Raw genomic sequence first — 25,595 nt, forward strand, 5'->3', positions numbered from 1 at the left:
CACAAAGTACTGTGGTTAAGTAGGAAAATACTTGTGAGAAAGGTGTGTGAGTCTTATGAGCTTCTCTTAAAATTCACAAGGAAAGAAAATAGCAGACTTTTTGAAAATATTTCAAGCTTTGAATTCATGCACAATGTTAATTTTTTATGTAATGTCTTTGATCGACAACAATGCCCAATAAGGTTTTTCAAAGCACTTGTGTTGATATCACTTTGGTTGTTGGATTTTTTTAGATTGAGATTAGTGCTTGGCAAATGTATTTTTTGGTTGATCCTATCATTCCTATCATTGATATGAATGCATCAACTCAAGATCGTATTGAGCTTCCCACCATCCATGATGGAAAATGTATTTTTTGGTTGATCCTATCATTCCTATCATTGATATGAATGCATCAACTCAAGATCGTATTGAGCTTCTCATCATCCAGGATTATGGACCTCCTCATGGTCAATTATATCTATTACGTACATCTATTTGTAGTGCTACTTATAGGAGTGTTTGCATTTCTAGAGAACAAGATGGGAGTGATTTAGACAAGTCTTTACTATTTCAAAGATCCTTTGTCGAGTCAATTATTGATAATTTAAGAGAGTGTTTCTTTGACAGTACTATCTTGTCTTGTTTTAAAGCTTTAGCTCTCCATGTAGTTTTCCACCCGGGAGGGAAGCTTTTAAGGCATTCGAAAACCTTGAAGTAGAGAAGCTAATTTCATTTCATGATGAGGGTAAATGAGTGAGGTTGGGGAAGATTTGGATCCCATCATAGTTTAAGACAAAAATAGAATATCAAAATTTCAAGCTCCAAGCTTCTAAAGAGTGGAAAGATTGGAGCCTTAAAGACAATTGCGTTGCTATTGGACGAAATGAGAGAAAAGTATCCTATGTTATTACGGTTAGCTGGAATTTCATTGTTACAATGTTGTAGTACAACTTGCTGTGAAAGGGGTTTGGCATCCAGAACCTCATAAAGAATAAGTTGAGAAATAGACTAAACACTGAAGGCCTTGAGTCCTTAATGAGGATATCTATTAAAAGAACAAGTATCAACAACTTTGATTTTGTAGAAATTATAGATCTATGAAAGCATGGAGCTAAAACACGTAGACATCTTTATGGTGAGCAAATTAGGTAAAAGAATTATTAGTATGTTTCATAGTTTAGTCACATATGGTAAATATTTAAATTTAGTTGCTTACTTTTGTGTTTTTCTTTTATAGATTTTCCATTGAGTGAAGAGCGTTGGACTCTCTCTCTCTCTTTCTCTCTTTCTGCCACACACACACACACACACACACACACACACAAGTTTTTCATGTTAATTTTTTTTCACTAAGTTTTGTTTGCATATTTGATAGTTGTAATGTATAATGTCATTAATTTTAGGCTGGTCAATGATGATTATATCTTGCCTTTACAGTTACGTGTGGAGAAGACTTGGGTAGATTCTCTCTCTCTCTCTCTCTCTCTCTCTCTCTCTCTCTCTCAGTGTCAGGACACTGGTAGGACTAGGCGGGAGTTGGGCGTTTCAAGGGAGTCCGGACATGTGTGGACGACCAGGATTATTTTAACGGGCTAGGAAAAATAACCGATACAAATTTTTTTGAAGGGTTTTCTATTGGTTCAAAAGACAGTTGTTGGTGAGCACTTGAAGAGCATGCTAGGAAACTGCTTTACAGCAAGTCTAATAATTTCTCAACGCTAACGAAGAGAAGATTTCAGCTTTCTGTAAGTTAATCCTCGATCTCTGAATTAGCGGCCAAGATCAACTCTAAATAGCCTTGTGAAGTGATCGTTGATTAGTTGACACGATTAACTGCTAATAACCTTGTATTGATCAAGATCAACTCTAATTAAGCTCTAATCTTCATTAACTCCAATGAACCTTGTAATCTAATTGTTGATTACTGTAAAGCTGTCCATTATTATTATCATTACTATTCTGCACGTAGTAGTAAAACTTTTCATCTTCAAAAAACACAATAAAATAATAAATAATAATGCCCACACAATTTCGTGCAAGCGAAAATTCTTTTTATAAATATTCTTTTTTCTCCCAAAAACTTTACATACTCTTTTTACATTTCCCCCAAAACGTTACAACCAAGGCTTGTAATGCCCAGCACTAGTATGTGTGTCAGGGCACACACATGAACCTATATTGCCTTATATGGACAGGTCCCCAATGCATTCATTTCATTGGACTTGGTTAATATTTAATGTGGTATAATAATGATATACCATTAGTGTCTGAGCCATTAAGGTTCATCATTTCATGAATGATTAAATATAAGTTGGCCGGCCATTTAACAAAAAGGTTTTCTAAAAATATTAAGCAAAGCTAAAATTAGAATAGTTTGATTTTGTATGCAATTGAGTTGATTTTTCACTAGATTTTTTCTTCTTAAATGGGCTCAATCTTGACTACCATGAGCATGTTCGTTTTTGTAAATGGTGTAAATAATTGGGTGGTTGGGCTATTTTCTAGAGCTTGGTGATTCTCTAAAGGAAAGCCCACTTGGGTTTGACCTCTATATGTGTAGGGGGAGTTGATTTCTAGTTTGATTACTTCACGGATGTTGGGTGGTGCTACGTAGCTTTAGGGCCTTTTCAAACGAGTGGCTTTTGAAACTTGGCCATAGAGTTTGTAAATGTGCTGATTGTGGTACTGTTTTACAAATTCCTTAGTGTTGTGCCTAATAGGAAAGAAAAGATCTAGCTAGGGCCTCGAATATAGGAGAAGACACAAAGTCTTGGTGTATTGAGGAGCTAGAGGACAAAGTCTTGGTGGATTGAAGAGATATAGGACTACTTCCCACAAGTGGGCTTCTGAAAACTTGGCTATAGAGTTTGTAACTATGTCGATTGAGGGACAATTACGAAAAAACATGGCTAACTTGTCATGGTATTGTTTGCTAATATTACAGTGTAGGAACGTAAAACAATCTCTTATCATAAATGCTCGAAATCTCCTCTCATGACACATTAAATTATGAGGGTGAGAAAAGACCTTAATTCAACGCTGCCAAAAACCCAACACATCCACATGGCGGACAATGGTTGGGTGTGTAAACTATAGAGCTGCACAACCATATCACGAAAGTGTTGCGCGTGGAAACAAGTGCGACCTCATGCAAAAAGGCAACATGGCTATGCTTATTTGGGATTGAACATAGGTGATTATGCACGAATCTTGGTGGCCTACCATCTAAGGTAGGTCTTAGTTCTTAAAAGTGAGTGGTAGCTAGGGAATATATCCTTATCTTGTAAACACAGGTTGGAAGGTGCAAGAGCTTTTAGAGGACTCCCAGTGCTTAGGAAAAAGTTTGCACTAAAATGGTAACAAATCTTTAAATTTAAGGCTTGAAGGCAATATTTGGAAAATTTAGGTTTCTACAGCTAAAACCTCTCAAATTTTCAAAAAAAAAAACATTCAGCCTTAGTTTTTGGAGGTATTTTAAAAGTATAGGAGTAGAAGTAAACCAAACTTGGGTTTTTTTTCCAACACTAGTCGGAACTCTTGTAAGCTATGGCCCCACCCTTGGATCATGCGAAACTCATCATACTTGGCTCTATATAGGTAAGTATGCTTGCTTGGTCAAAATGTAAACCATATTTGGTGAGATGTAGGGAACTACACTTGGTTGAATGCAAGCAAATATGGCAACAAAATTGTTTTTTTGTATTAATTAATTAAAGAGAGAGAAAGAACCTTAACGTGAATAAATAATGGGATCATAGACGGCAAAGGTTGAAAACATTAGGAGGTTGACGTCTAGCACTTGTGGAAATATCTTAACCACCTCAGCTATGGGAATAAAATGCAAAGGAGAGATTGTCGCCTTTTTTAAGGCTTTGGCCTCCGATGCGAGAGAGATTAGCCAGTCTACAAGAGAGAGCATGACGATAAACGGTTACTAGTCTACGAGAGCACAACGATAAACAGTTACTAGTCTACGAGAGAGAGAGAGAGAGCTTTTTTTTTTGGGGCCCTACGCTTTGTGTAGCGACTGTCAGGCGACAGTCTACGAGAGAGAGGGTAAGACCATAAACACTTCTACGTTGCATGCTATGAGAAGACGATAAAAAAAGGAAGCTTTTTTTTTTGGGCCCTGCATGTTCTGTAGCGACTGTCAAGAGACGATGTAAAAAAAAATGTTTTTTTTGGCGCTGTGCTGTGTGGTCCGAGCGTGAGGAGCCGATGAATTTTTTTTGGCCTAGCATTGTGTGCTCCTAGTAATTAATTAGCGCTCGTAAGCGTTGTGTGCTCCTAGGGCATAATAATTACGGACGCTAGTTAATTATATTCGGGCTCAAAGCGAGTAGAGCATAATAGGTTAGAAATAGGTAATTTGGGATGAACTTTGAAGGTGGGGTGTGTGTGAGTGGGAGAGAGAGAGTGTGTGTGTGTCTATGTGGGCACTAGGCAAGTTAGTTCCAACTTTCCAAATATGGGCATTAGCTTAATCCACATATATGTTGTGGGCAAACCTGGTTGATTTGTAACCAGCTAGTTCCAACTTCCCAAAAGCCCGTTTTCGTCACACGTGCAAGTTAGTTGGAGGTAGCGGTGGGTCAAATGTAGAAGAAAAGTTCTTTGTTGGACTATGTGTTTTTTTTTTGGGGGTGTGAAAATTTGGCAATGAGAGGGCTGGGAATTTCTACACTAATTTCTTGAATTTCCCTTAGCAAAGTTTTGGCACGAGCGTCCATTTTTTCGCACGAGGGCCTTTTTTTTTTTGTTGGTGGTGTCACTCTCAGGTGGTAGCACCCTCAAAAGAATGCCATAGAATGTCCCCCCCTCTCTCTCTCTCTCTCTCACACACAACACACACGCGCGCTGTGTGTCTCTCTCTCTCACACACACACACATGCCCCCTCTCTCCCTCGCTTTTTTTTTTCTTCTTCTCTTTAGCATCTTTCTGCCCCCCTCTCCATAGCTCGCTCAAGAACGAGTCCCCCCCACACACTCACACACATTACATGTATTTTTCTATAGTGCCCCTCTCTCTCTTTCTCTCTCACGGACGAGTCCATCACACAGCTGCCCTCACCTTCCAAAACATCTAAATCTTCCCTGGATCCCACCCAATTAGGTTTTGATTTACATCAAAGTCCGTTCCTTTGCGTGCAGGTCTCACTAACCATCCAATTAATCGTGTGCTTTCGTGAGCGATGAAACCAATAATCAATTCCTCTGAATCCTGCATGTGCGGAATTACTCAATATTTTAATGCATGCTTTATTTATCTACCCCCCTAATAGGCGCTCGATTCACCGTGTTTTTGTCTGTGCCCTTGCAGAAATTGAACGATAAGCTCATTGCAGAGTAAGCCTGACCTTTCCAATTATCAAAGCCAACGCTAGGAGGGTTGTGTTATGATGCCATGCCATTGATCTCGGCATGCGATTTTGATCAGCTTACATGTTAGTGCGTGTGGTTCTTGCGGTCGCCTGCTCTGTGGTAGCTGTCAGATATGCACAACTAAAGGGCAATCGTGATCGGACTCATAGTAAGGACATCTTTTTTATCATTTGGTCTGCCTAGCAATCTAAGCTCTAAACTCAAGACTTTGGATTAAGGCTTTAATCCATCGTCACTTGAATTGGGTAATTTTGCACATTAATTCTGTTTTAGTTATCTCCCTAATGTCTTGAAAATTGGATTAGTTCTGTACACCAGTTTGGGATAGGTATTTCTTGTCCATGTCTTGAATGCTGGGTCAGTTTCTTGTCTCTGTCCTGAAATGCTGGGTTAGTTTGGCAATGTAGGGTCACTTCTGGGTAGCCTTGGATTATCGGTTTCTAGTAATTTCAAGGTTCAGAACTTGATTAGGACCTTTGATTGGTCAATTGCAGAACCTCCAACTGAAGAAGAGCCCAGTGATGGCAAGGAGATCTACACTTATGCAGACGCACATGCACCACCGAAAGAGGAGGTTCGTCTCTGTCAATGATACATGGTTGAATGTACACACACGTTTGTTTGTATGTGTGAACATAAACATATTTTTTGTGTGCACGTGCACACACACATTCATGTTTGGGATAAGTTTATTGTATGTGTGCATAAACAATATGTGTATGCGTATGCATACTCATATTATGCATGCATGTGAGGAGGAGAAATGAATGTGTGAACATACTCATATTATGCATGCATGTGTGAGGAGGTGAAATCATTATTGTTGTGTGTGAGCATACACATGCAATGATTACGCTACACACACATGCTTTGTGTGTGTGTGTGTGTGTGTGTGCGTGTGTGCGTGTGTGTATGTGTGTGTGTGTGTGTGTGTGAGAGAGAGAGAGAGAGAGAGAGAGAGAGAGAGAGTAATATTAACATCTACGAAAGACCCCAAGGGTCTAAGAGACTAAAAGTGATACAATGGTACCATGGATATACCGAGCCATGGAAAATTGAAGAGTTAAAAAGAAAACATCCAACACTAGTGTATGTACATGTAGTCAGCAGATGATCTTGTGAAGAGTGAGATATGTAGTGATCAGCTAACGACGATACCCGCCTCAGCTAGAGCTGACCTGATGGTGGAGGGAATGTCAGGCATCTGTGACGGGAGCATGTCATATAGACAGAATCTTCTGGATCTGTCTTTGTTGGATGGAAGATCATGGTCCTTTGTATCGAGGGCGTGTGGCTTGCAGGACAGATCGGGCTCGCTCCATTGAGAACTCCTCTAGGGCATGGAGTCGAAGCACAGGTATGGGTGGTGGGGTCTGATGCCGGAATAGAGGCACTGGTATGGGTGGTGGGACTCTGATATGGATGCCTGTACTGTGAAGAAACTTGTGATGGCTCTTTGAGAGGTGTCTTGTTGTGGGCCTAGTACCACAAAGAAATCTATGATGGCTCTCTAAGAGGTGTCCCGTTGAGGCTGGGCCTGTCTCTTAGCATGCTTTCTCAGTATTACATCCCTGTGTTGTGTGAGCTCCATCAAGTACATGGCCAGGCATCTTTGATCCTCATATTGTATCACTTGTGTGAGTGGGCCGATCCCTGCTAGAAGTCATCTCCTGTCTTTACCAGACACCAGGGCCTCTGTTGTGGGTGTGCCCGCCCTTTGTAGGTGTTTTCTCATTTTTCCTCACTCCGTGTATTTTCCTCCCATTTTTTCCCATTTTTCTGTGGCTTGGGTGGCAGCCCTGTGGTGGTAGGAGGACACTTGTCTTGGCCGACTGCACCTGCAGTACCCGACTTCAGTTCTGGTGCTGGCCGACCATGGTACAGGTCGTGGACACCCTGATGATGTTGGCCGACTGTTGATTTCTGGCCGACTGGGTGTCTTTATGTTGGTTGTGGAGTATTTGGTCCTGTCGGCTGCCTATGAACAGGCCGACTGCTGTTTGGGGCCATATAAAATGGCCCCATAGCCCCTTGCCACATTGTATCTTGTATTCGGGATTTTTCTTGTGTATATATAGTAGAGTTACATGCCTCTCTCTCCATTGCTGTCTTTTTCTGCACTTGCTCTTGTGTTTCCAGATTTTGTCATCATCTCCGTTGCGTATTTTGACATGGTATTAGAGCCCTAGGCTCTTGATAGTTCTTGGGATTTGTGTGAGCAAGAGGAGGACTGTTGAGTTGCTAATTGGTGGACTATTCGGGACTGTTTGGGAAGAGGAGAAGCAAGAGAACGACAGGCTGATTTGCTGGACAGCCACTTGCTGGTGTAAGTTCTTCTTTGTTCCCACCCACCCACCCTTTTTCAGATTACATTCTTGCAATGGCAGATTTGTTAGAGATGGCCGAGAGGCATGTGAAGATCCCTACACTCCCCACGTTCCCGGTGGACTGTCAATTGGACGGGAACAACTACGGCATATGGAAGGTTATGATGGAATCTGTTCTGTAGTCTTACGACCTTGCTGATTTCATCGTTGTTGGGGTTCTACGGCCGGAAGTAGAGGAAGGGGAGTTACCGTCGACCCGAAAGCACCGGGAGGCACATGCACAGTTGTGGGATCGTGTCAACGCCATGGTCCGTTCATTTATCTTCCTCAACTGCACACCGCAGGTAATCAATCATGTAAAGCATATGACCTTGGCCAAAGGTATATGGCAGCATTTGGCTTCTCTTTACAACAGGGTATCGCCCATGAAGAGGATTTCCTTGGAAGTACAGATGCGGGTTATGAGCCCTGCAAAGTCGTCGACGATGTGGGAGCATATTAACAAGCTGCAGGCTCTTCAGTAGGAAGTTCTTCAGGCTGGGAAGGAGATATCGTTAGAGGACATGGCCATAACGTTGCTGTCGCACTTGTCCTCTCAGTACTCAGCATTTTACTCGTCTTTGATTACCAGTGGTGGCAGGCTCAGCACCATCACATTGGAGGAGCTTGTGCCCATGGTCTTGGACCAAGAGGAACGATTCACGAACCCTCCACAGGGCGGATGTTTGGAGGCCTTAACTGGCCAATGGTCGAAAGGGCGTAACAAGGGCAAAGGGAAGGCTTCAACGGAGAAGTCTTCTAAGCAGAAGTCCGACGCTGACCGCGAGAAACTAAAGGCAGAGAGGACCTGTAATGATTGTGGCGAGAAAGGCCACAATGTCCCAAGCGGAAGACCGAGAAGGGTGAAGAATCCTCGGTAGCAATCGTGAAGACTCCATGAAGATCCCCATGTGCAAAGTGCCATTGAAGCAAGGAAAGCCGATGCAATGGTGGACATGACTTTTGAGTCCATGGCACGAGAAGTGGGCAAGAAGCCAAGGGAGTTGGCACTTTCCTACCTCCTTCGCAAAGGTGATATCAAAGAGGGGGAAGATGGAGAGCTGAAATTCAGAAATCCACCTCGCTTGAAGCATGGAGATCCCGCATCTCAAAGGTTGAGGTCATTTATGCAAAGGGAAGAGGTGACAGCCACCTCTCGTCGTGCATCATCTCCATAAGGCACAAAGGGTGACAGGTATATGTATGCTAGTGCTCGTGGAGGGATGATCGTCACATGTATCCCATGGAGGGGATGACAGGTCTGCAACTAGAAGAGCTTTGCCTACTGAGTTGTCTCATGGAGAGACATTGCCTTATGCAGGAAGGTCACATGCATCTGATTTTCAGGTTCGTGGAGCACATGCCACCGTGCTTCATGAAACTTCTATGATGGTGCATGGAGTCCATGCAGATAGGGTTGCCCCGTTGGATAAGGGAAAAAGAAAAAGAGAAGACCATGAGCCTCATGCCAGAAAGCTCAAGGAATTCAAAGCAGGTGACAAGTCCGTTAAGTTTGATGTTTTTCATGGAGAGCATGATGCTTTCAAGGTGTTAACATTTATGGCACAATTTGATATTGCTTTTAGTGATGAGGACTTCACTGAGAAGTCTAAAGTACACCATGCTAGCATGTTCTTGAAGGGGACAGCTGCTCATTGGTGGATCACTGAAAAGACCACCAAAGACCCCATTTGCACTTGGAATGCCCAATTCTTGCCACCTAATGCAGAGCAAACTCTCACCCAAAAGTGGGATAGACTTGAGCAAAAAGATAATGAAAGTGTGCAGCAGTATGTCAATAAGTTTTGGAAAGTGTTGCTTGAGGTAACTCCCTTTATGCAAATCACTGAGAATGAAAGAAAGAGGAAGTTTCGCTCCGGATTGCAATCAGCTTATCGTTCGGGCATTGAATTGCACCCAAAACACACTTTGCAACAGCTTATAGCCTCTGCTCTTGCTACGGAGCAATTGGCAAAATTAAGCAAGATCAAGGGGGTTCTAAGGGCAAAGTTATGACAACCACCTAAAAAGAGCTTCCGGGAGGTCCAGAAGGGAGGTAAAGCTGAAAATATCTCATCCATGGCTCAAGAAGAACAGGTTTGGCTTGACTCTTGAGCAAAGGGAGCAAAATGCAAAAGAGGGGAAATGTTTTGCATGTGGAAGCAAAGAGCATATGTTTCGGCAATGCCCCAAACGTAAGCAAGATACAAGAGGACAAGCAATCTAAGCCTAATATGCATGTAGTTTCTGGTATGCAGGGTAGTGTTGATCATGCTGGCAAAGAGGGAGATTCCATGCCTATTGTATCACACATCCATATTAATAAAGCAATAAAGAAGAGTCTTTTTGCGTACTTGGTTTTTTTTGTTCGTGAAAAGATAGAACATAATGATGTGAATGTGGATGTATTGACATAAGCTTGGAAAGAAGAATTTGGTAGCAGATGCATTGTCCAGGAGGCCATATGTGGCTGCAATTTCAGTAGTCCCACATGGGGAATTGACTACTATGCGTGATTTGTATCATTTGGATGCTGATTTTTGTCATATTTGGGCTGATTTGATGGCTGGTCACACTCATGTCTCTTATGTGATCAAAGAGGGCTATCTCATGAACGAAAATTGCCTATGTGTGGTGAAGGACATGCGTCCCAAGGTTTTAAAGGAATGTCGTGCCGCACCCTATGCTAATCATCGTGGTATCATGCCTACAACTCGCATGATTCAGAGATACTTCTTTTGGCCAAGCATACGAAAGGACATTGAGGCTATGTGCGTGCATGTGTCACCTGCCAAAAGGTGAAATTTGATAGGCAGAAGCCTCCAGGTTTGCTACAACCATTGCCTATTCCCTCGCAGCCATGGGAAAGCATTGCTATTGGCCTATCACCCGCAAACGGATGGTCAGAGTGAAGCTGCAAATTCAGTCGTGTTGGATTTGTTGAAGTGTTATGTGGCAGATCAAAAGACTGCATGGGAGAAGTATCTTCCACTTGTTGAGTTTGCCTACAACAATACGGTCCATGCCTCCACGGGAAAGGCCCTGTTTGAGATTATTTATGGCAGAGTGGTCTTGCCACCCATCCTTCGTACAAAGGATGAGATTTTTGTAGGTGATGAGTATGTAGGTGACTTGGATGTAGCCTTTGCTTAGGTACGGACAGCCATTGCAAGGTCACAAGATAAGCATAAAATGGTTGCTGACAAGCATAGAAGGGACATGCAAGTCAAAGAAGGTGATTGGGTTTTGTTGAAATTTGAGAAAGCTAGGCTTCAGAAGAGGCCAGGACGAGAAGGATCATATCCTAAGCTTTCTCCTCGCTATTATGGACCCTTCAAGGTGATTCAAAAGATCAATGAAGTGTCATACAGGCTTGCTTTACCTAGTCATTGAAAGATTCACAATGCATTTCATGTGAGTCTTTTGCGGAAGTATGTCGAGCCAGATCCTGACGAGCCTGCCACAGAAGATCCGCCAGAGATTGATGAGCTTGAGGAGATCCTCCAGCCACAACAGATTGTCTTTCACAAGGAGAGAAGGCTACCTGTAGGAAAACTTTCCAGGAGATACCTTGTGAAGTTCAAGAATTTTTTGCCCATTGATGCAAAGTGGGTAAATGAGGATTATTTTGTTGACTACCCACAGTTGTTGCAGGCATATCTTGAGGCTTTTCAGTTGAGGACAACTCTTTAAAAGCCCGGGGGGATGTCACCAATTAGCCGACCGTTTGGTCCATCTCCAGATTTGTGTCTTGTTCACTTGAGGCCAGGCCGGTGTCTCATGTGAAGGGGCCAGTATTTTGCATAACATGGACGGGAGCCATATTGGTGCCACCCGTGTGTTAGCAGGATGGTGTCGTATGGACGGGAGCCAGACTGGTGCCACCCGTGTGGTAGCAGGATGGTGTCGTATGGACGGGAGGCAGACTGGTGCCACCCGTGCCACCCGTGTATAACCTGGACTGTGTTCTATCCATGGGATTGTCACGCCATGGAAGTGCCAGTATTTGTGCCGTGTCTTGCCTATGGGACTATCACTCCATAGGGAGGCTCGTGCCTGGATCTGTGTCTTATCTATGGGACTGTCACTCCATAGGAAGACCGAGATTTATACTTTTTGTCGTGTCATCATTGTGCTCGACAGGAATGTTTAGTACTTGTTCCATGAACAGGAGATATGTCCATGATACTGTTTGCACGTGCATTCATGTTTGCATGCCTGGAGCTGTCTTTGCGTGACTTGTATTCTTGTGTTTGCCTGTTTGACGTGCCACTTACTGAGCGGGGACGCTTGCGAGTGAGTCGTGAAGTTTGCTCTGTCTTTTGACGAGTTTTGTTGCGTGTGAACAGGTGGTAAGTGTATTCCATTTGTTTATTTTATGGCATTATTTCTAACCTTTGTTTTTATAAGGTTATAGGTTCACACCCATTAATAAGTGGGCGGCCTCCCCAATACTTCATGGTGTCCTTTTTCTAGGGTGGGCACCCTTTATGGGCACCCACACTTGGGCCATGGTGGGGAGAGAAGCTCTCCCTTAACCGTGTGTGATGGTGGGTGCATGGTCACCTAACCACCCTCCCTTAGAAGCCTTTAAACTGGCCGCCCCCCATGCAAAGGATGAGTCGGCCAGCTGTACGTGGCTCGGCCACCTTTGCCCAGGCGACTCTCTCTCTCTCTCTCTCTCTACGCTTACCCACAGGGGACTCTTCCTGCTCTTGCTCCCAGGTGACCCTTCTTCTCTCTTGCCCGCAGGCAGCTGTGCCCAGGCGCCAACCTTCTTCTTTACCTTACACGCGGCAACCTTCTTCTTTACCTTGCAGGTGGCTGCGCACAGGTCTCACCTCTCTTACCCGCAGGTGGCTGCGCCCAGGCGCCACCCTCTCTTGCTTGCAGACGGCTGCGCACAGGCCCTCCTTCTTTTTCCCGCAGGCGGCTGTGCCCAAGCGTCCTTCTCTTGCCCCTATGCAGCTGCACTCAGGCGCCTCTGATACTTGTTCTCCCACTAGCGAACTACAGGCGACTCTCTCACTTGCGGGCTGGCAGCAACAGCAGTAATAGAGACTTCTCCTTTCATACGGATATTCACTGCTGCTAACACCCGTTCGGTGCTGGGTAGTCCAAGCTTTTGGAGAATCACGGTCCGTGGGTGTCGAGATCGGGAGAGCCAGGCGTTAGTAGGGGAGCGCCTGTTTGTGCGTGGTCCTAGAACACCAGTGGGGCGCTCTCTACGGATTCCAGTGAAGGCACGGGACCGTAGAGACTAGACTTCTTCAAGTGGATCTCTCTTCTTCGAACTCTACTTCGAGTCTCTTGTTTGGTAACTGTATTCATTCAGTTGTACATGGACATCATCTGGTTCATTGATTCCATGGAGCATTGTATCACTTAGCCCACTAAGCACTGTCCCAAGGAAGGTGCACAATTCCAGCAGGGTAGTAGATAGAGTGGTCTGCAACAACAAGCGAAGACAAAGGAAGCATTCCTTGAGGGTATGTACGCAGAACCAGTACATCATTAAGCTCTCAGATTATTTCCAAAGGCCTAGCAATAGGCATGATCAATTCTGGCAAGTGACCCGCCGCTGTGTTAAGGGTAAGGGAAAAGAAGGCATGGGGAGAGTAGTGGAACAAATGCTCAGTTCTTCAACAAGACTTGGAAGTGGAGATTAGGAGTGAAGGTGTTCAGACAAAAATGAGTTAAAGTCAAGGTCACCTAAAGTAGAAGTTAGTAGTAGTTCAAAAGTCAGTAGAAGTCCAGGCAGAGTGTCCACCCCGTCATCAAGTTTAGCAGAACGGAATGTCACGTGCATGCCTGTGCCATGGCTTAATCTTCAGAATGAAAAACATAATCCTTGACTAATCCAGCAGTTAGGATAGCATATAGGTGTCATCATCAGCGTCATCTTCATTAGTAGCAAGCACCAGCCATTGCAGTACATCAGCACCAGCATTATCATCAGCATCCATACCATTGGAGGGCATGAGGACCCAATTGGCAGCCCCCAAACCTCAGCCGGCAGCTAGTAGGGGCAGCAGGTGGCCATGTGCCAAAAAGTAGGCCAAATGATTGGGCAATTAATGAAGGCAGCACAGCATGAATTCAGAAGTTTATTTTGTCCATGAAGTTGGCTGACAGCAAGGCAGTTGGCTAACCAGCATCTCCAGATCATGATTCATATATAAGCATGAGGTCATCATTCATTGAAGTATTCAGCAGTTTATTCATTCATTCAGTAGAAGTAAATAGTAGTCATGTAGAGAGGGGCGAGAAGGTCACCCCTATGGGGCTGACCAAGGCCCAAGCATGTACATACATTAAGCCACCTTTTTATACCATATAAAATACAAGAAAACCTGACACCAATCTCTCTCTTCTTCTCTCTCCTTTGTCTTAATCCTGTGTTAATCAGCATCGTGTTCTTAATTAGGCTTAGGGCTGTGGCAATACAACAAAGCTTCTTGGCTGTGGCAATACAACAAAGCTTCTGCACATGCAACAAGTCTAAACTTATCCATGGATAAAATTGGCTAACAAATTTAATTATTACAAAGATAATCAGAGATTAATCCAAAATGGTGCCATCACTTGTCACGTGCACCCACACACTGCGGTAGTCTCATCTAAACATTTGAATTCTAATATAGTAGGAATTCCTCTTTTATCATTTAAACTTATCTATGCTACGAGTCAGTCTCCCACCCTTAGTGTCAGGTCTGTCCTCTTGACCCACTGTGGAGAATTCGACAAGTGCTCATCATTCAGATGCATGTGCCTTAGGCTCAGCCGACCAGCCTTTGGGAAGCTATGGAGCAGTCGGCCAGATCCCTTGAGGTCTTGGGCCCAGTCGGCGAGGAGGACTGGCAACCACCCGACCTGATAAAGGCAGCCGACTAGCATAAAATGCTAGTCATGAAATATTTGCTACAGCTGACCGACATTGAATGTCACTCGACATTTTCTGCCAGCCAACAGGCTTAAGGGGCAGCCGACTGGGCACCTTGAAGCATATAAAAAGACAGGTTTAGTTCAGTCCATAATTCATCAGATATAAACCAGAGATTATAATCAAAAGTCAAGCATGTGTGCCTAGGCTCTTGCATGTGCATACTTACAGCCCTACTTGTGCTCTCAGCCCAAGGCAAAGAAGCTCAGTCTCTTCGGGAGTATTCAGCACACCTTCCCTCAGTCTCGGGCCGGTGTATTTCTCTCGAAGATAGCTTCAAAGTCTGGCAGTGTTTGGTCGCTTTGTCCTTGCGTTTGGTGGTCCGTCAGTTAGTTTGTCTACTCAGTCTTGTGGACACAGTTCAACTTGTATACAGTTCTCCAGAAGAAGAAATAAAGCAAATACCTGTGTAGGGGGGCCCTTCAATGGCACAACTTAATACCACAATTTGAAATGGACAACTTAATACAACTTGAAATTGAATTGAAATGAAATAAATAGATGGACACCAGCACTAGGGCCGGAACGGGCCAACCCCCCCCCCCCCCCTCAATATATGATATATTTATTGGGAGTATTTAACAAATACAATGCTCCATGGGTTCCAAGAACCAGATGATGTCCATGTACATATGAATATAGTACCAAGCAAATAGGCTCGAAGTAGATGCTCGAAGCAGAACGACCACTAGCGTGGTCCAGTGTCTACGGTCCTGTGCTTTCACTGGACTCCGCGGAGAGCGCCCAACTGGTGTTCCAAGACCACGCACAAATAGGCGCTCTCGTACTAACGCCTGGCTCTCCCGATCTCAGCACCTTTGGACCGAGGTTCTCCAATAGAGCTTGGACTACCCAGCACCGAACGGGTGTTGCCGTGGAGAGAGTCCCTTATCAAATTTATCACAAAATACTTTACTAAAATCTGAAATTCACTTACTTGTGGAAAGTAGATGGAGGACCAACACTTATGGTGTCTGTGTGTAGTTACTTGAGAGAGACACCGAGACACAACATTTCGAGATGAGTAGTTGCTGTATGGAGGTGACACACAGCCTGTATGGTTGCCAGGCTACAGTGGAGAAGAGATGGCAGCTTGCAGCCACTGGCCTGTAGCACACAGTTGGAGAGGACTCACAGCACACAGCCGCTCTGTTGAGATGGAGGCGCCCGTAGTAGACAGAGGAAGCAGCGCCTGTAGTAGATATTGTACCTGGCCGCAGCCTGCGCAACTGCCTGCTTGTGTGGTGGGCAGCCCACTGGACAACCAGTGCAGCCCACAGCAGAGGGTACAGCCACCAACAGAGGTTAGTACATTGGCGATTGCATGAGGAAGAATCATGGAGGAGCAGCCGACTGTAGAAGCACAGAAGCAGCCCCCCCTGGTTGTAAAAGTTGCCTGGCTGCAGAGAGCCGATTGGCTGTAGGAGCAGCCTGTATGGGAGAGGCAGGTGGAGCGCACAACCGCCTGGGATAATAAGTAGCACAGCCTGACAGCATGCGTAGCAGTTTTTGATGCCTGATTGCAGCCTGAAGAGCAATAGGCGAAGGCACCGATTGTTGAAGAATATGCGCACCAAGAAATCGCCGGCTGTCTTCCTTGTTACGAAGGGTGGTCGCCTCTCTTTTTATGAGTATTGGAGGGGGAGTATAACCTTAGTGATTTGGCCACACACACACACTTAAATGGGGCTCCCCACCTTGGCCCCTAAGTGGGTGCTCAAAGGAGGTGCCCACTTTTAAGTGAGTGTGAACAAATGAGCTTATAAATCAAAAGGTTAGAGATTAAGGTATTAAATTAACATGTGCAATATACTTACCACCTGTTCACATGCACCAAAACTCGTGAGAAGACAGAGCAGACTTCACGACTCACTGGCAGGCGTCCCCGCTTAGTAAGTAACACGTCAAGCAGGCAAACACAAAAATACAAGTCATGCGAAAACAGTTTCAAACATGCAGAACATGTGTGCATGTGCAAATAGTAACATGGACATATCTCCCGTGCAAATAGTAACATGGACATATCTCCCGTTCATGGAACAAGTACAAAATATCTGTCGGCACAAAAATGGCACGACGTAAAATATAAAACCTGGTCTTCCTATGGAGTGACAGTCCCATAGGTAAGACACAGTTCCAGGCACGAGCCTCCCTATGGAGTGACAGTCCCATAGGTAAGACACGGCACGAATACTGGCTCCTCCATGGCGTGACAATCCCATGGGTCGAACACAGTCCAGGTCATACACGGGTGGCACCAGTTTGGCTCCCGTCCATACGACACCTTCCTGCTAACACACGGGTGGCACCGGTCTGGCTCCCGTCCATGTCAGCAAAATACTGGCCTCTTCACATGAGACACCGGCCTGGCCTCAAGTGAACGAGACGCAAAAACTGGAGATGGACCAAATGGTCGGCCAATTGGTGACACCTACAGCCCCTCCATGGCTGGTGGGTTCAACCAGGGCCTTCCTGGTCCTCATGGGGGTGGTTTCACACTATCCCCATGCCCACACTAAGACTTGGGGTAGCCCTATGGGCTGGCCCCTATTCCTAAAAGCAAACCCACCCTAACTATCTACACAATGATATGGCATCCGGTACCATACCAGATACACAGAATCACTATCATCATTCCAGAGGGAGACTCGCAGTGCGGACTGGCACTGTTTCATGTGCAGGACAATGCCACACCTGACCTTGGACTCCTGTGCAGGACAATGCACACCTGACCTCGGACGACTGGGATGGATCCCTAGCTGACTCGTCCCGGACTGGGCTCACATGGGACCAGTGTATAGGTGTTATCATAGTGCGGATATCATTCATGAATAAATTCATTTTCTTCCGCAAATCATGCATATGTTGACGAAGAGGGACAGGCTCCGGTGATTGTGGGGCAAAGTGGTCGGATTCCATTTTTAACTAATAATATGTAATAAGCATCAAACGCCGGAAAATAAAAGAGAAGGGTTAAGTGAGCCCCTGGTCGTATGGATGTCAAAGCCGATGAAGATAGAAGCCGTGTAGAACTTCAACTTCGAAGATTGTGCCAAGTGCTGCGAGAAACAGTCCACTGGAAAGAAAGATTGTTGCTAAGATACACCGCATGTGAACTCCCTCTAGAAACCTTTGAAGTAGAAAGCTTAGGCTCTCTCTTTTTTTTTTTGTAATAAGCTTTTTTTTTGGTTGTAATGAAAATAGTGGGTTTTTTTTTTCCTTTCTTCTCTACACTATTGACGATCGAAGGCGGCTGACTATGGTGGCTTGCTTGTGTGACCTATGCTGTAGCAGGGTCGAGAGGAGAGGAAGGCTTGGCTCGACTATGTGAGACAGCACAAGCACCACACCAAAGGTGCTTGTGGCTTGGCCACAAGACCTGCAGAGGTGACGGCCGACAATAGGCAGGTCAACGGCAGCTTCAACGGACGGCAACGGACGGATGGCAAGAGTCGACGACGGCAGCAGCAACGTAACGACTGTGACGGATGGAATGCCAGTGAATATGACGGAATTCTGGCAGCAACGGAAAGAAGCCAAAATGGGCGGCTGCAGCGAACAATTCTCCACAATCTCCATGCTTCTCCCCACTCAAAGCAAGCTCAAGCTTGCAGCTATGCTTCCTCCATAGCCAAGAACAAAAGCCTAGGCTCTGATACCAAATGTTAGGCCTCCATGCAAGACAACCTAAATCTCTGATTCAAGCCTCATGCAAAAAACGTGAGAGAGAAGAAGATGAACTCAAGAATAGCCAAAATAAACCTAGCTTGGCATACGATGTTTAACCACCCAACCATTATATATAGGAGTGACCCTGGTCGTCCAGTGTGTACCTTCCCAGCCACACACCATACTCACGCGCCTCCTGTGTCCTCGTTGGTACCCCCATGCTACACATCACTAGGTCTTTGGCCTGCAACCATCACCCACAAACATTACCCGTTCACACTTATTAATATAAGCGATGATGTGCAATAGTATGCCGCCATTGGTTTTCCCACGCAACGTACGCGTGTCCCACGCATTATTGGCGTGAAAATCCCGCATATCAATATATATGCGTCCCACGTGTCGCCACATGTAAGTCCCATGTGTTCCCACATGTAAGGGTCGTAACAAGATGTGATCAGGATCGTGATGGAAATGGATGCAGGTGAAGCTTGTGGTAGGGGGTATGGATGTGGGGGGGTTAAGGTGTGGCATGAGATTATAAAGGAGAGGTTTGTGTGGTTGACTAGTATGTGGGGAGGGGCAATGGTGAATCCTAGGATATGTGATATGAGAAAAGGACACCCAATGAGGTAATCCACCTCCATAATGTGGGAAACATGTAAGGCTGTCTAGCTGTGGTCTTTTGGACATCCCATTATATATAACCAGTTCATGCATAGCCCCTATTTCCAAGAAGTGTCTACCAGATGTTTCCTCCCTTGTATCTTGGTTGGCCATCTAAAGGTCCATCTTGGCCAAGTCAATCTCTGACAGCATAATGGCATCTCCTTGGAAGTCATACATATGTCGTGTTTCCCAGCAAGTCTCCCAACAAGAGGACTTCTCCTTGTTGGGAGAACCCTGCAATATTTGCAAATATTGGTGCATATGGGGACTACCCTCTTTGTCACAGTGCATGGCAAATGCTGATGTCTGTGGTAGGAAGTAGCATATTGGAATATGCATCATTCTCAAGTCAAGTTTCGCTAATCGCATTCACATAAAGCAGGCCTCCTCATCCCCTCTGACCACTATGAGCATTTTTCTCAGAAGAGGCCAAAACAAGCATGCCACAACACCCCCTGCAACCGCCCCCCCGCGCCCCGCGCCAACAAAAAAAAAAAAAAAAACCCTCCCGCGGTGGTGGTGCATGTCTTCCCCCTAAAAGTTTACTCCCATACATATCCTGACACATCAGGTAGCCCTCTCTCAGGGCTTTGATGAGTCTCTGTGTAAAAAATATTATCCCTTCCTGTGTATGTCTTTGCAAAACCTTCCAGGTTAGACCATAGAGTGGTGTTGCAATTCCATATGGCCATGTGGAGTTTATCTATGGTGTCAGGGACCCCGTGTGGTCATGCACGTGTTCATTTCTGCTGATGACCCTACCATCACGGCAGACTGCCCATTTTCCTGCTTTTCTTTCCATGACTTCAGCCATCCCAGTTTTGCTATGCTCCACCTGTAAGGGTGTGATCATCTCCCAAGTTTGTCTTGGTGGCTTTGAGGGCCACCCTTTTTTTTTCAGGAACTCAGCCCGTGATTCAGGGTCTTTAAATTTCAGGATAGGGAGTTGTTCCCCTTGTCGGGTATTTCCCGACTCGTCATGCATCCACAAAAGGGGTTCCCATGATACCCATCTGTCTGCATAATGCTGCCCCATCATGCTGAGGTGTGGGACTGTTTGGGGCTCCCATAACTCTTTTCATTTGACGCCTTTATTTTTCTATGTTTTTCTTCTTCCAATGTTGCCATCATGAGAGAGAGAGAGAGAGAGAGAGAGAGAGAGAGAGAGAGAGAGACTATTAAGTATCCACCTTGTTAAACTTGTCCTCCCATCAGGAGGAGGAAGTGAAGCGCATAAGCACATTCAGTCCTGCCTCAAGCTGCAAAAGTTTTCAGGAGAGTGATCAACTCTTGCTGCCAGAGTTTGATGAACTCTTCCAAGGAGGCGTTGCTTTCCCCTCAGATTCCGAGAAGTCAGCTGACAGGGTAAAGTTCGGAGAGGATGGAACGAGCCTGAAGTACGAGTCAGACGATAGCGTCGAGTCGAGAAAGTATGAGTCAAATTCTGAAGATGATGAAGCTTTGGAGGTCTTTGAAGCTCTGACTGCATCCGCCAACAAAATGTTCTCACCCAAGGGGGGCAATCAAGGCACGACAGGTGGGAATAGCTCTGCAGATCTCGCACAGTTAAAGGCTATAGTGGCAGACTTGCAACAGAAAGAAATGAAGCTTGAAGCAGAGCTACTTGAATATTATGGGTTAAAGGAGCAGGAGAAGAACTATCTTGAGTTGGAAAGGCAGTTGCGGAAAAAGAATGCCGAGATTGAGAAGCTCAATGCTAAGGTGATTTCTCTAGAAGAGCAGGCAAAGAACTTGTCTGAGGAACTCCAAGGCAAGGAAAACTTGAAGAAGGAGCTTGAAGCAGCAAGAGCGAAAATAAAAGATCTGCAGAAGACAATACAAAGCGATGCTGGCCAGACAAAGGCACAACTTTTGATCCTCAAGCAGCAAGTAGCCACCCTTCAAGAGAGGGAGAAAGTGGCCTCCAAGGACTTTGACATGGAGAGGAAATTGCAGACCTTGAAGGAGTTGGAAGTTGAAGTGGTGGAGTTGCGCAGGACAAGCAAGGACCTTCAGCACCAGAAGCGAGAACTGACAGTTAAACTTGATGCAGCCGAGGCTAAAATCGTTGAGCTCTCAAGTATGACTGAGGTAGAATTTCTCTCCATTCAGTTTGTGTTGCTGCTCTTAAACAAGTAGGCTGAAATAGTGTTCTTTTTATTTGCATTTGGATTCAGAAATGATCAATTGTTTGGCTGGATGGCAGAGTGATTTAGTGGCCCAGGTGCAAGCCCAAGCTTCCACATTAAGGCTGGCAAATGAAGATCTAAGTAAGCAAGTAGAAGGCTTGCAGATGAACAGATTTAGTGAGGTTGAAGAGCTTGTGTATTTGAGATGGGTTAATGCATGCTTAAGATATGAACTAAGGAATTATCAGGCACCACCTGGAAAGGCCACAGCTCTTGATTTGGGGAAGAGCTTAAGTCCTAAATCACAGGAGAAGGCAAAGCAACTCATGATGGAATATGCAGGCCCAGATCTCTTAGCTGCCAAATCCAGAGAGCAAAGCGAACAGGATTATGCCAGTATATCTTCACTACCATCAACACCATCTGAATGTGATTTTGATGATTCTTCTTTTGATGGTCACTCAATCCGGCATTCCAGCTCCAAAAAATCAGGTCTCATTAATAAATTGAAGAAATGGGGTAGAAGTAAAGAAGACTCTCACTTGTCACCTGCCTCTTCTTTAAACTTGAAAAGTTCACCAGCTGGAATGTCAGGTCCTGGGCACAGATATACGAGGTCAAAGGGGTCACTAGAAAGCCTTATGATGAGGAATAACAGTGATTCTGTAGCCATAACAACCTTTGGAACAAACGAGTTCGAGAGTGCTAGGCACTCTACCTCTGACTCTAATGAGTCCCTTGAAGAGCCAGCTCCAATCAGAACAAGGTCAAATGTTGATGCAAATGAACCTTCTAGTAATGTTGCTGCTTCATTTGACCTAATGTCAAAGTCTGTGGCCGGTGTCCTAGAGGAAAGATACCCTGCATTCAAGGACAGGCACAAGTTGGCTCTTGCTAGAGAGAAAGCTATCAAAGAAAAAGCTGACCAAGCCAGGGCCGAGAAGCTTGTAGAAAAGCTCAAGCCAGAGGTTGCTCCACCAGTCAAGATGGACAAAACTGCACCTGGAAAGATAAATCTTGATAGACTGCCACATAAGGGAGGGGACAGTGTGTTGACATCTGAACAGAATCCAGTGCGGCTTGTGGTGAACAAGATGAAGCTTTCTGAGGTACAGAAAAGGGCTCCAAGGGTTCCCAAGCCAGCACCAAAATCTTCTGCAAAAGGGCCCTCAGATGGTAGCCCACTTGCTAAAATGTCCGGAAGTGGGCCCCCAGGCCCTCCACCACTGCCTCCACCACCACCTAGAGCTCCTGGTGGTCCTCCACCGCCTCCTCCTCCTCCTGGTAGCATGACGTCACAAGGGCCAGGGGGAGAGAAAGTGCAAAGAGCCCCAGAAGTAGTAGAGTTTTACCAGTCATTGATGAGAAGAGAGGCAAAGAAGGATACTGCTGTGGGAGCTTCTGATGTAAATGTTTCAGATGTCCGCAACAATATGATTGGTGAAATTGAGAATCGATCTGCATTCTTATTGGCGGTATGTCCCTTGAGTGTGTAATGAGTGCAATAACTGGAGTGATAGTTTCACTTCCCAATGAGTGCAATAACTGGGGTGATAGTTTCACTTCCCAATTGGTTAAGTGTGGTGCCTCACTGTGTGTTGGTGGAGTCAGGTCAAAGCGGACGTTGAGATGCAAGGCGATTTTGTGCAATCCCTTGCAATGGAAGTCCGGAATGCTGCTTATAACGACATTGAAGACGTGGTTGCATTCGTTTCCTGGCTTGATGAAGAGCTGTCCTTTTTGGTAAAGCTTCTTTATTTCTAATCCTTAAGAGTGGTCTGCTATTGAATGTATTGATCGCGCTTTAGAGTATTATGGTGTGTGGCTTAGGGTATCACTCTCTCATGATAGCCGTGGTTGTTTGGTGGCAGGTGGATGAACGTGCTGTCCTGAAGCACTTTGATTGGCCTGAGAGCAAAGCTGATGTCTTCAGAGAAGCAGCATTTGAATATCAGGATTTGAAAAAGCTGCAAGTCGAGATCAGTTCTTTCGAAGATGACCCACGCATGCCATGTGAATCGTCTCTGAAGAAGATGCTGTCATTGCTAGAAAAGTAAGCTTTCACATCTTACATTCAGATTAAAATTCACCTTTGTAGAGCAGCCCATGCTTGTTCTGCCTTGAGCTCATGTCTATATTTTCACACAGGGTGGAGCAAAGTGTTTATGCCCTTCTAAGAACTCGAGACATGGCTATAGCTCGGTACAAAGAGTTCGGTGTTCCGACACAGTGGATGCTTGATACTGGGTTGGTTGGCAAGGTAAACATTTTCTGTTCAGCTTCTAAATTCCCTAGTTATCAAAACAGCAAAACAGAATTTATACGGGGTCATTGCAAACATATGAATATGGAAAACGAGATAAGTGAAAACGGATGCCAATGGGATGCCACACTACCACATCATCAAATAATACTCTATACAAGACCATATTATCAAAGCAGGTTAGCCGTGAACAAATCAATACATGGTATTGCACTAGCCATTCATCAACGTATATACAGAGTTCTACTTATCAATACAAAGTGTTGATGCAACTATGAATTTACAATGCTATCGTGCACATGATGACCATGTTATGTGTTATCTAAGGATGGAGTGGTTTGTCCCAGATCAAACTTGCAACCGTACAATTAGCTAGGACGTACATGAAGCGTGTTGCATCAGAGCTGGACTCATCAGCAGCAGCATCTGCTTCCAAAGAGCCGCAGAGAGAGTTTTTGCTCCTTCAAGGAGTGAGATTTGCTTTTCGTGTTCATCAGGTCAGTCAGCCATCTGTTTTTTTGATAGCTTAGAGAACTTTACCACAATGACATGCGAACATTTTGGACCAGTCAAGGAATGTTTCTGTGATTCTTAGACTGGATACAGAGCACTCCCTGCCTGTTCCATGGGCAGGAGTTGGACAGGCAAGATTGACTATCCATCCTGCACAGGTGGCCTGGATATGCTCCAGCTGTGACAGGCATGCATTGTTCTGTATCCAGCCTTATTTTATGAAACAACTCACATTACTGATGGGTGTGCTTTACCAGTTTGCTGGAGGATTTGATGCGGAAAGCATGCGTACATTTGAAAAGCTCCGAGATCGCGTGCGTGCCCAGAGTGTGGATCAGTCAGCGAATGACATGAATGAAGCATCCTAGGCAGTTGCTGTGTTTATACACGGGGCCATTCTTAGATAGCAAAAAGGCATGTATATTAGCAATGGACCTGATAGATTTGTGGTCAGGCAAGGCGTAATGACCTGAGAAAATGAGCTTTTACAGGAATACTGAAACTAGTGTTTTGATAAAATTTTGCAGGCAGCACATGTGCTCTTACTTTTCATGATTTCTGAAGACGACATAATAAGAACTTCTCGTTGCTTGTGGTAGGGGTGGTGTCTATTTCTCTCTTTTAGTGAACATTTGTATGCAGATTTTCCTCATTAGAAGTGGCTTCTGTATCACTGAGACAGCAGTATAAAGAGGGTTCCTTATCTTAAAAGCCTGTACCTACTACCCTTGGGTGTCCATATAGGTAGGGATGTAATAGTAGTAGCAGTGGACAGTCTCTTGTATGCATGATGAAGTTGTCCATGGAAAAGTTTGGGTAGGGTTTTCTCTAGATGAAGGTTGAACCTCTATGGTAGTGGGCTTTTGGGGCACACCTTCTTATTGTATTCAGCAGCTTCTACATGGCTTTGTTAGCAGGCCTATGCTTATGTACTTATGGCAGCCAGTTTTGAAAGAACTCAATAGGCAATGGGGGAGAAGTGTTTCATTGGAAACATTTCATGCAAGAAATAGGACAAGCCACAAAACAAGTTTTTGGAGTGCGATAACCCTAATTACAGGTTGCCTAGTTCAATTGAGGCCGATGCCTACTCAAGATATAGAGGTGGTTTAGACTCACGTACCATGTCATCACTCACGGTGTACGACCATTCACCTACACTCACGCTGTACGACCATTCATGAAGTAAACCTCATTGGACCAAACCCTTCAACTTCATACGATCCTAATGAACCTTGTTGGACCTCTTAGAAGAAGGTAACGTCTTGCCACCACAACCTCCACACCTAACCCTTCGGGATATGTGTACCCGTCAGCATATCAAAAAAACCATATGGGTCATAATGCATAACCTCAACCATTGACATCATCAATATACATAATAAAGAGATTTCTTAGAATGGCACCCAAGGGGTGTTGTAAAGCAAGTAGCACGAGTGGCTAGAGCCCTTGAACCTGCTCAATTAAGTTCATCTATGTTTCAAATCAAATTCAATGGAATTGGTGATCCAATGCAATATCTGAAATTATTTAATCAAGTTTACAAAGCTTCTATATACGTAGTCAACCAAAAAAATAATACACGTTGATGGCAAAGTTGGGCATCACTCAATTTGGTAGAAAAAGTTGACCTTCATTTGCTTAAGTCTGCTTTCACTATTGGATTTTCCCTAAATGGA

General features: G+C 44.8%; 1 protein-coding gene across 4 annotated transcripts; it reads left to right on the forward strand.

Moving 5' to 3' along the window:
* The first annotated feature begins 4,755 nt into the window (after positions 1 to 4,755).
* LOC147608566 (protein CHUP1, chloroplastic-like) lies at positions 4,756 to 24,514 on the forward strand. Of its 4 annotated transcripts, none has more exons than XR_015264499.1 (11): positions 4,756 to 5,209; positions 5,303 to 5,512; positions 5,859 to 5,938; positions 20,227 to 21,102; positions 21,218 to 22,615; positions 22,752 to 22,883; positions 23,012 to 23,193; positions 23,289 to 23,400; positions 23,751 to 23,900; positions 24,174 to 24,334; positions 24,448 to 24,514. XR_015264499.1 is itself a non-coding variant. In XM_086789403.1 (10 exons), the coding sequence occupies exons 2-10, from the start codon at positions 5,425 to 5,427 to the stop codon at positions 24,282 to 24,284; spliced, it is 3,129 nt and encodes a 1,042-aa protein (XP_086645529.1). In that variant the 5' UTR covers positions 4,756 to 5,209; positions 5,303 to 5,424; the 3' UTR covers positions 24,285 to 24,514. The 4 variants fall into 4 exon arrangements, 2 of the variants coding, with proteins under 2 accessions (XP_086645529.1, XP_086645530.1); XR_015264500.1 differs by having other exon boundaries at positions 4,820 to 5,133; XM_086789403.1 differs by having other exon boundaries at positions 24,174 to 24,514.
* The last annotated feature ends 1,081 nt before the right edge of the window (positions 24,515 to 25,595 follow it).

Source organism: Cibotium barometz, chromosome 53 (assembly GCF_041138505.1).
Source record: "Cibotium barometz isolate CiBa-2024 chromosome 53, ASM4113850v1, whole genome shotgun sequence".
Taxonomy (NCBI): domain Eukaryota; kingdom Viridiplantae; phylum Streptophyta; class Polypodiopsida; order Cyatheales; family Cibotiaceae; genus Cibotium; species Cibotium barometz.

What these genes read in the sequence shown, in the direction of transcription:
- LOC147608566 (XM_086789403.1), top strand. Translation starts at nt 5,425, where the DNA reads ATGTTAGTGCGTGTGGTTCTTGCGGTCGCCTGCTCTGTGGTAGCTGTC. An exon ending in CAATCGTGATCGGACTCATA is followed by an intron (nt 5,513 to 5,858) that starts GTAAGGACATCT and finishes GGTCAATTGCAG; the next exon opens with AACCTCCAACTGAAGAAGAG. An exon ending in ATGAAGAGCTGTCCTTTTTG is followed by an intron (nt 22,884 to 23,011) that starts GTAAAGCTTCTT and finishes GTTTGGTGGCAG; the next exon opens with GTGGATGAACGTGCTGTCCT.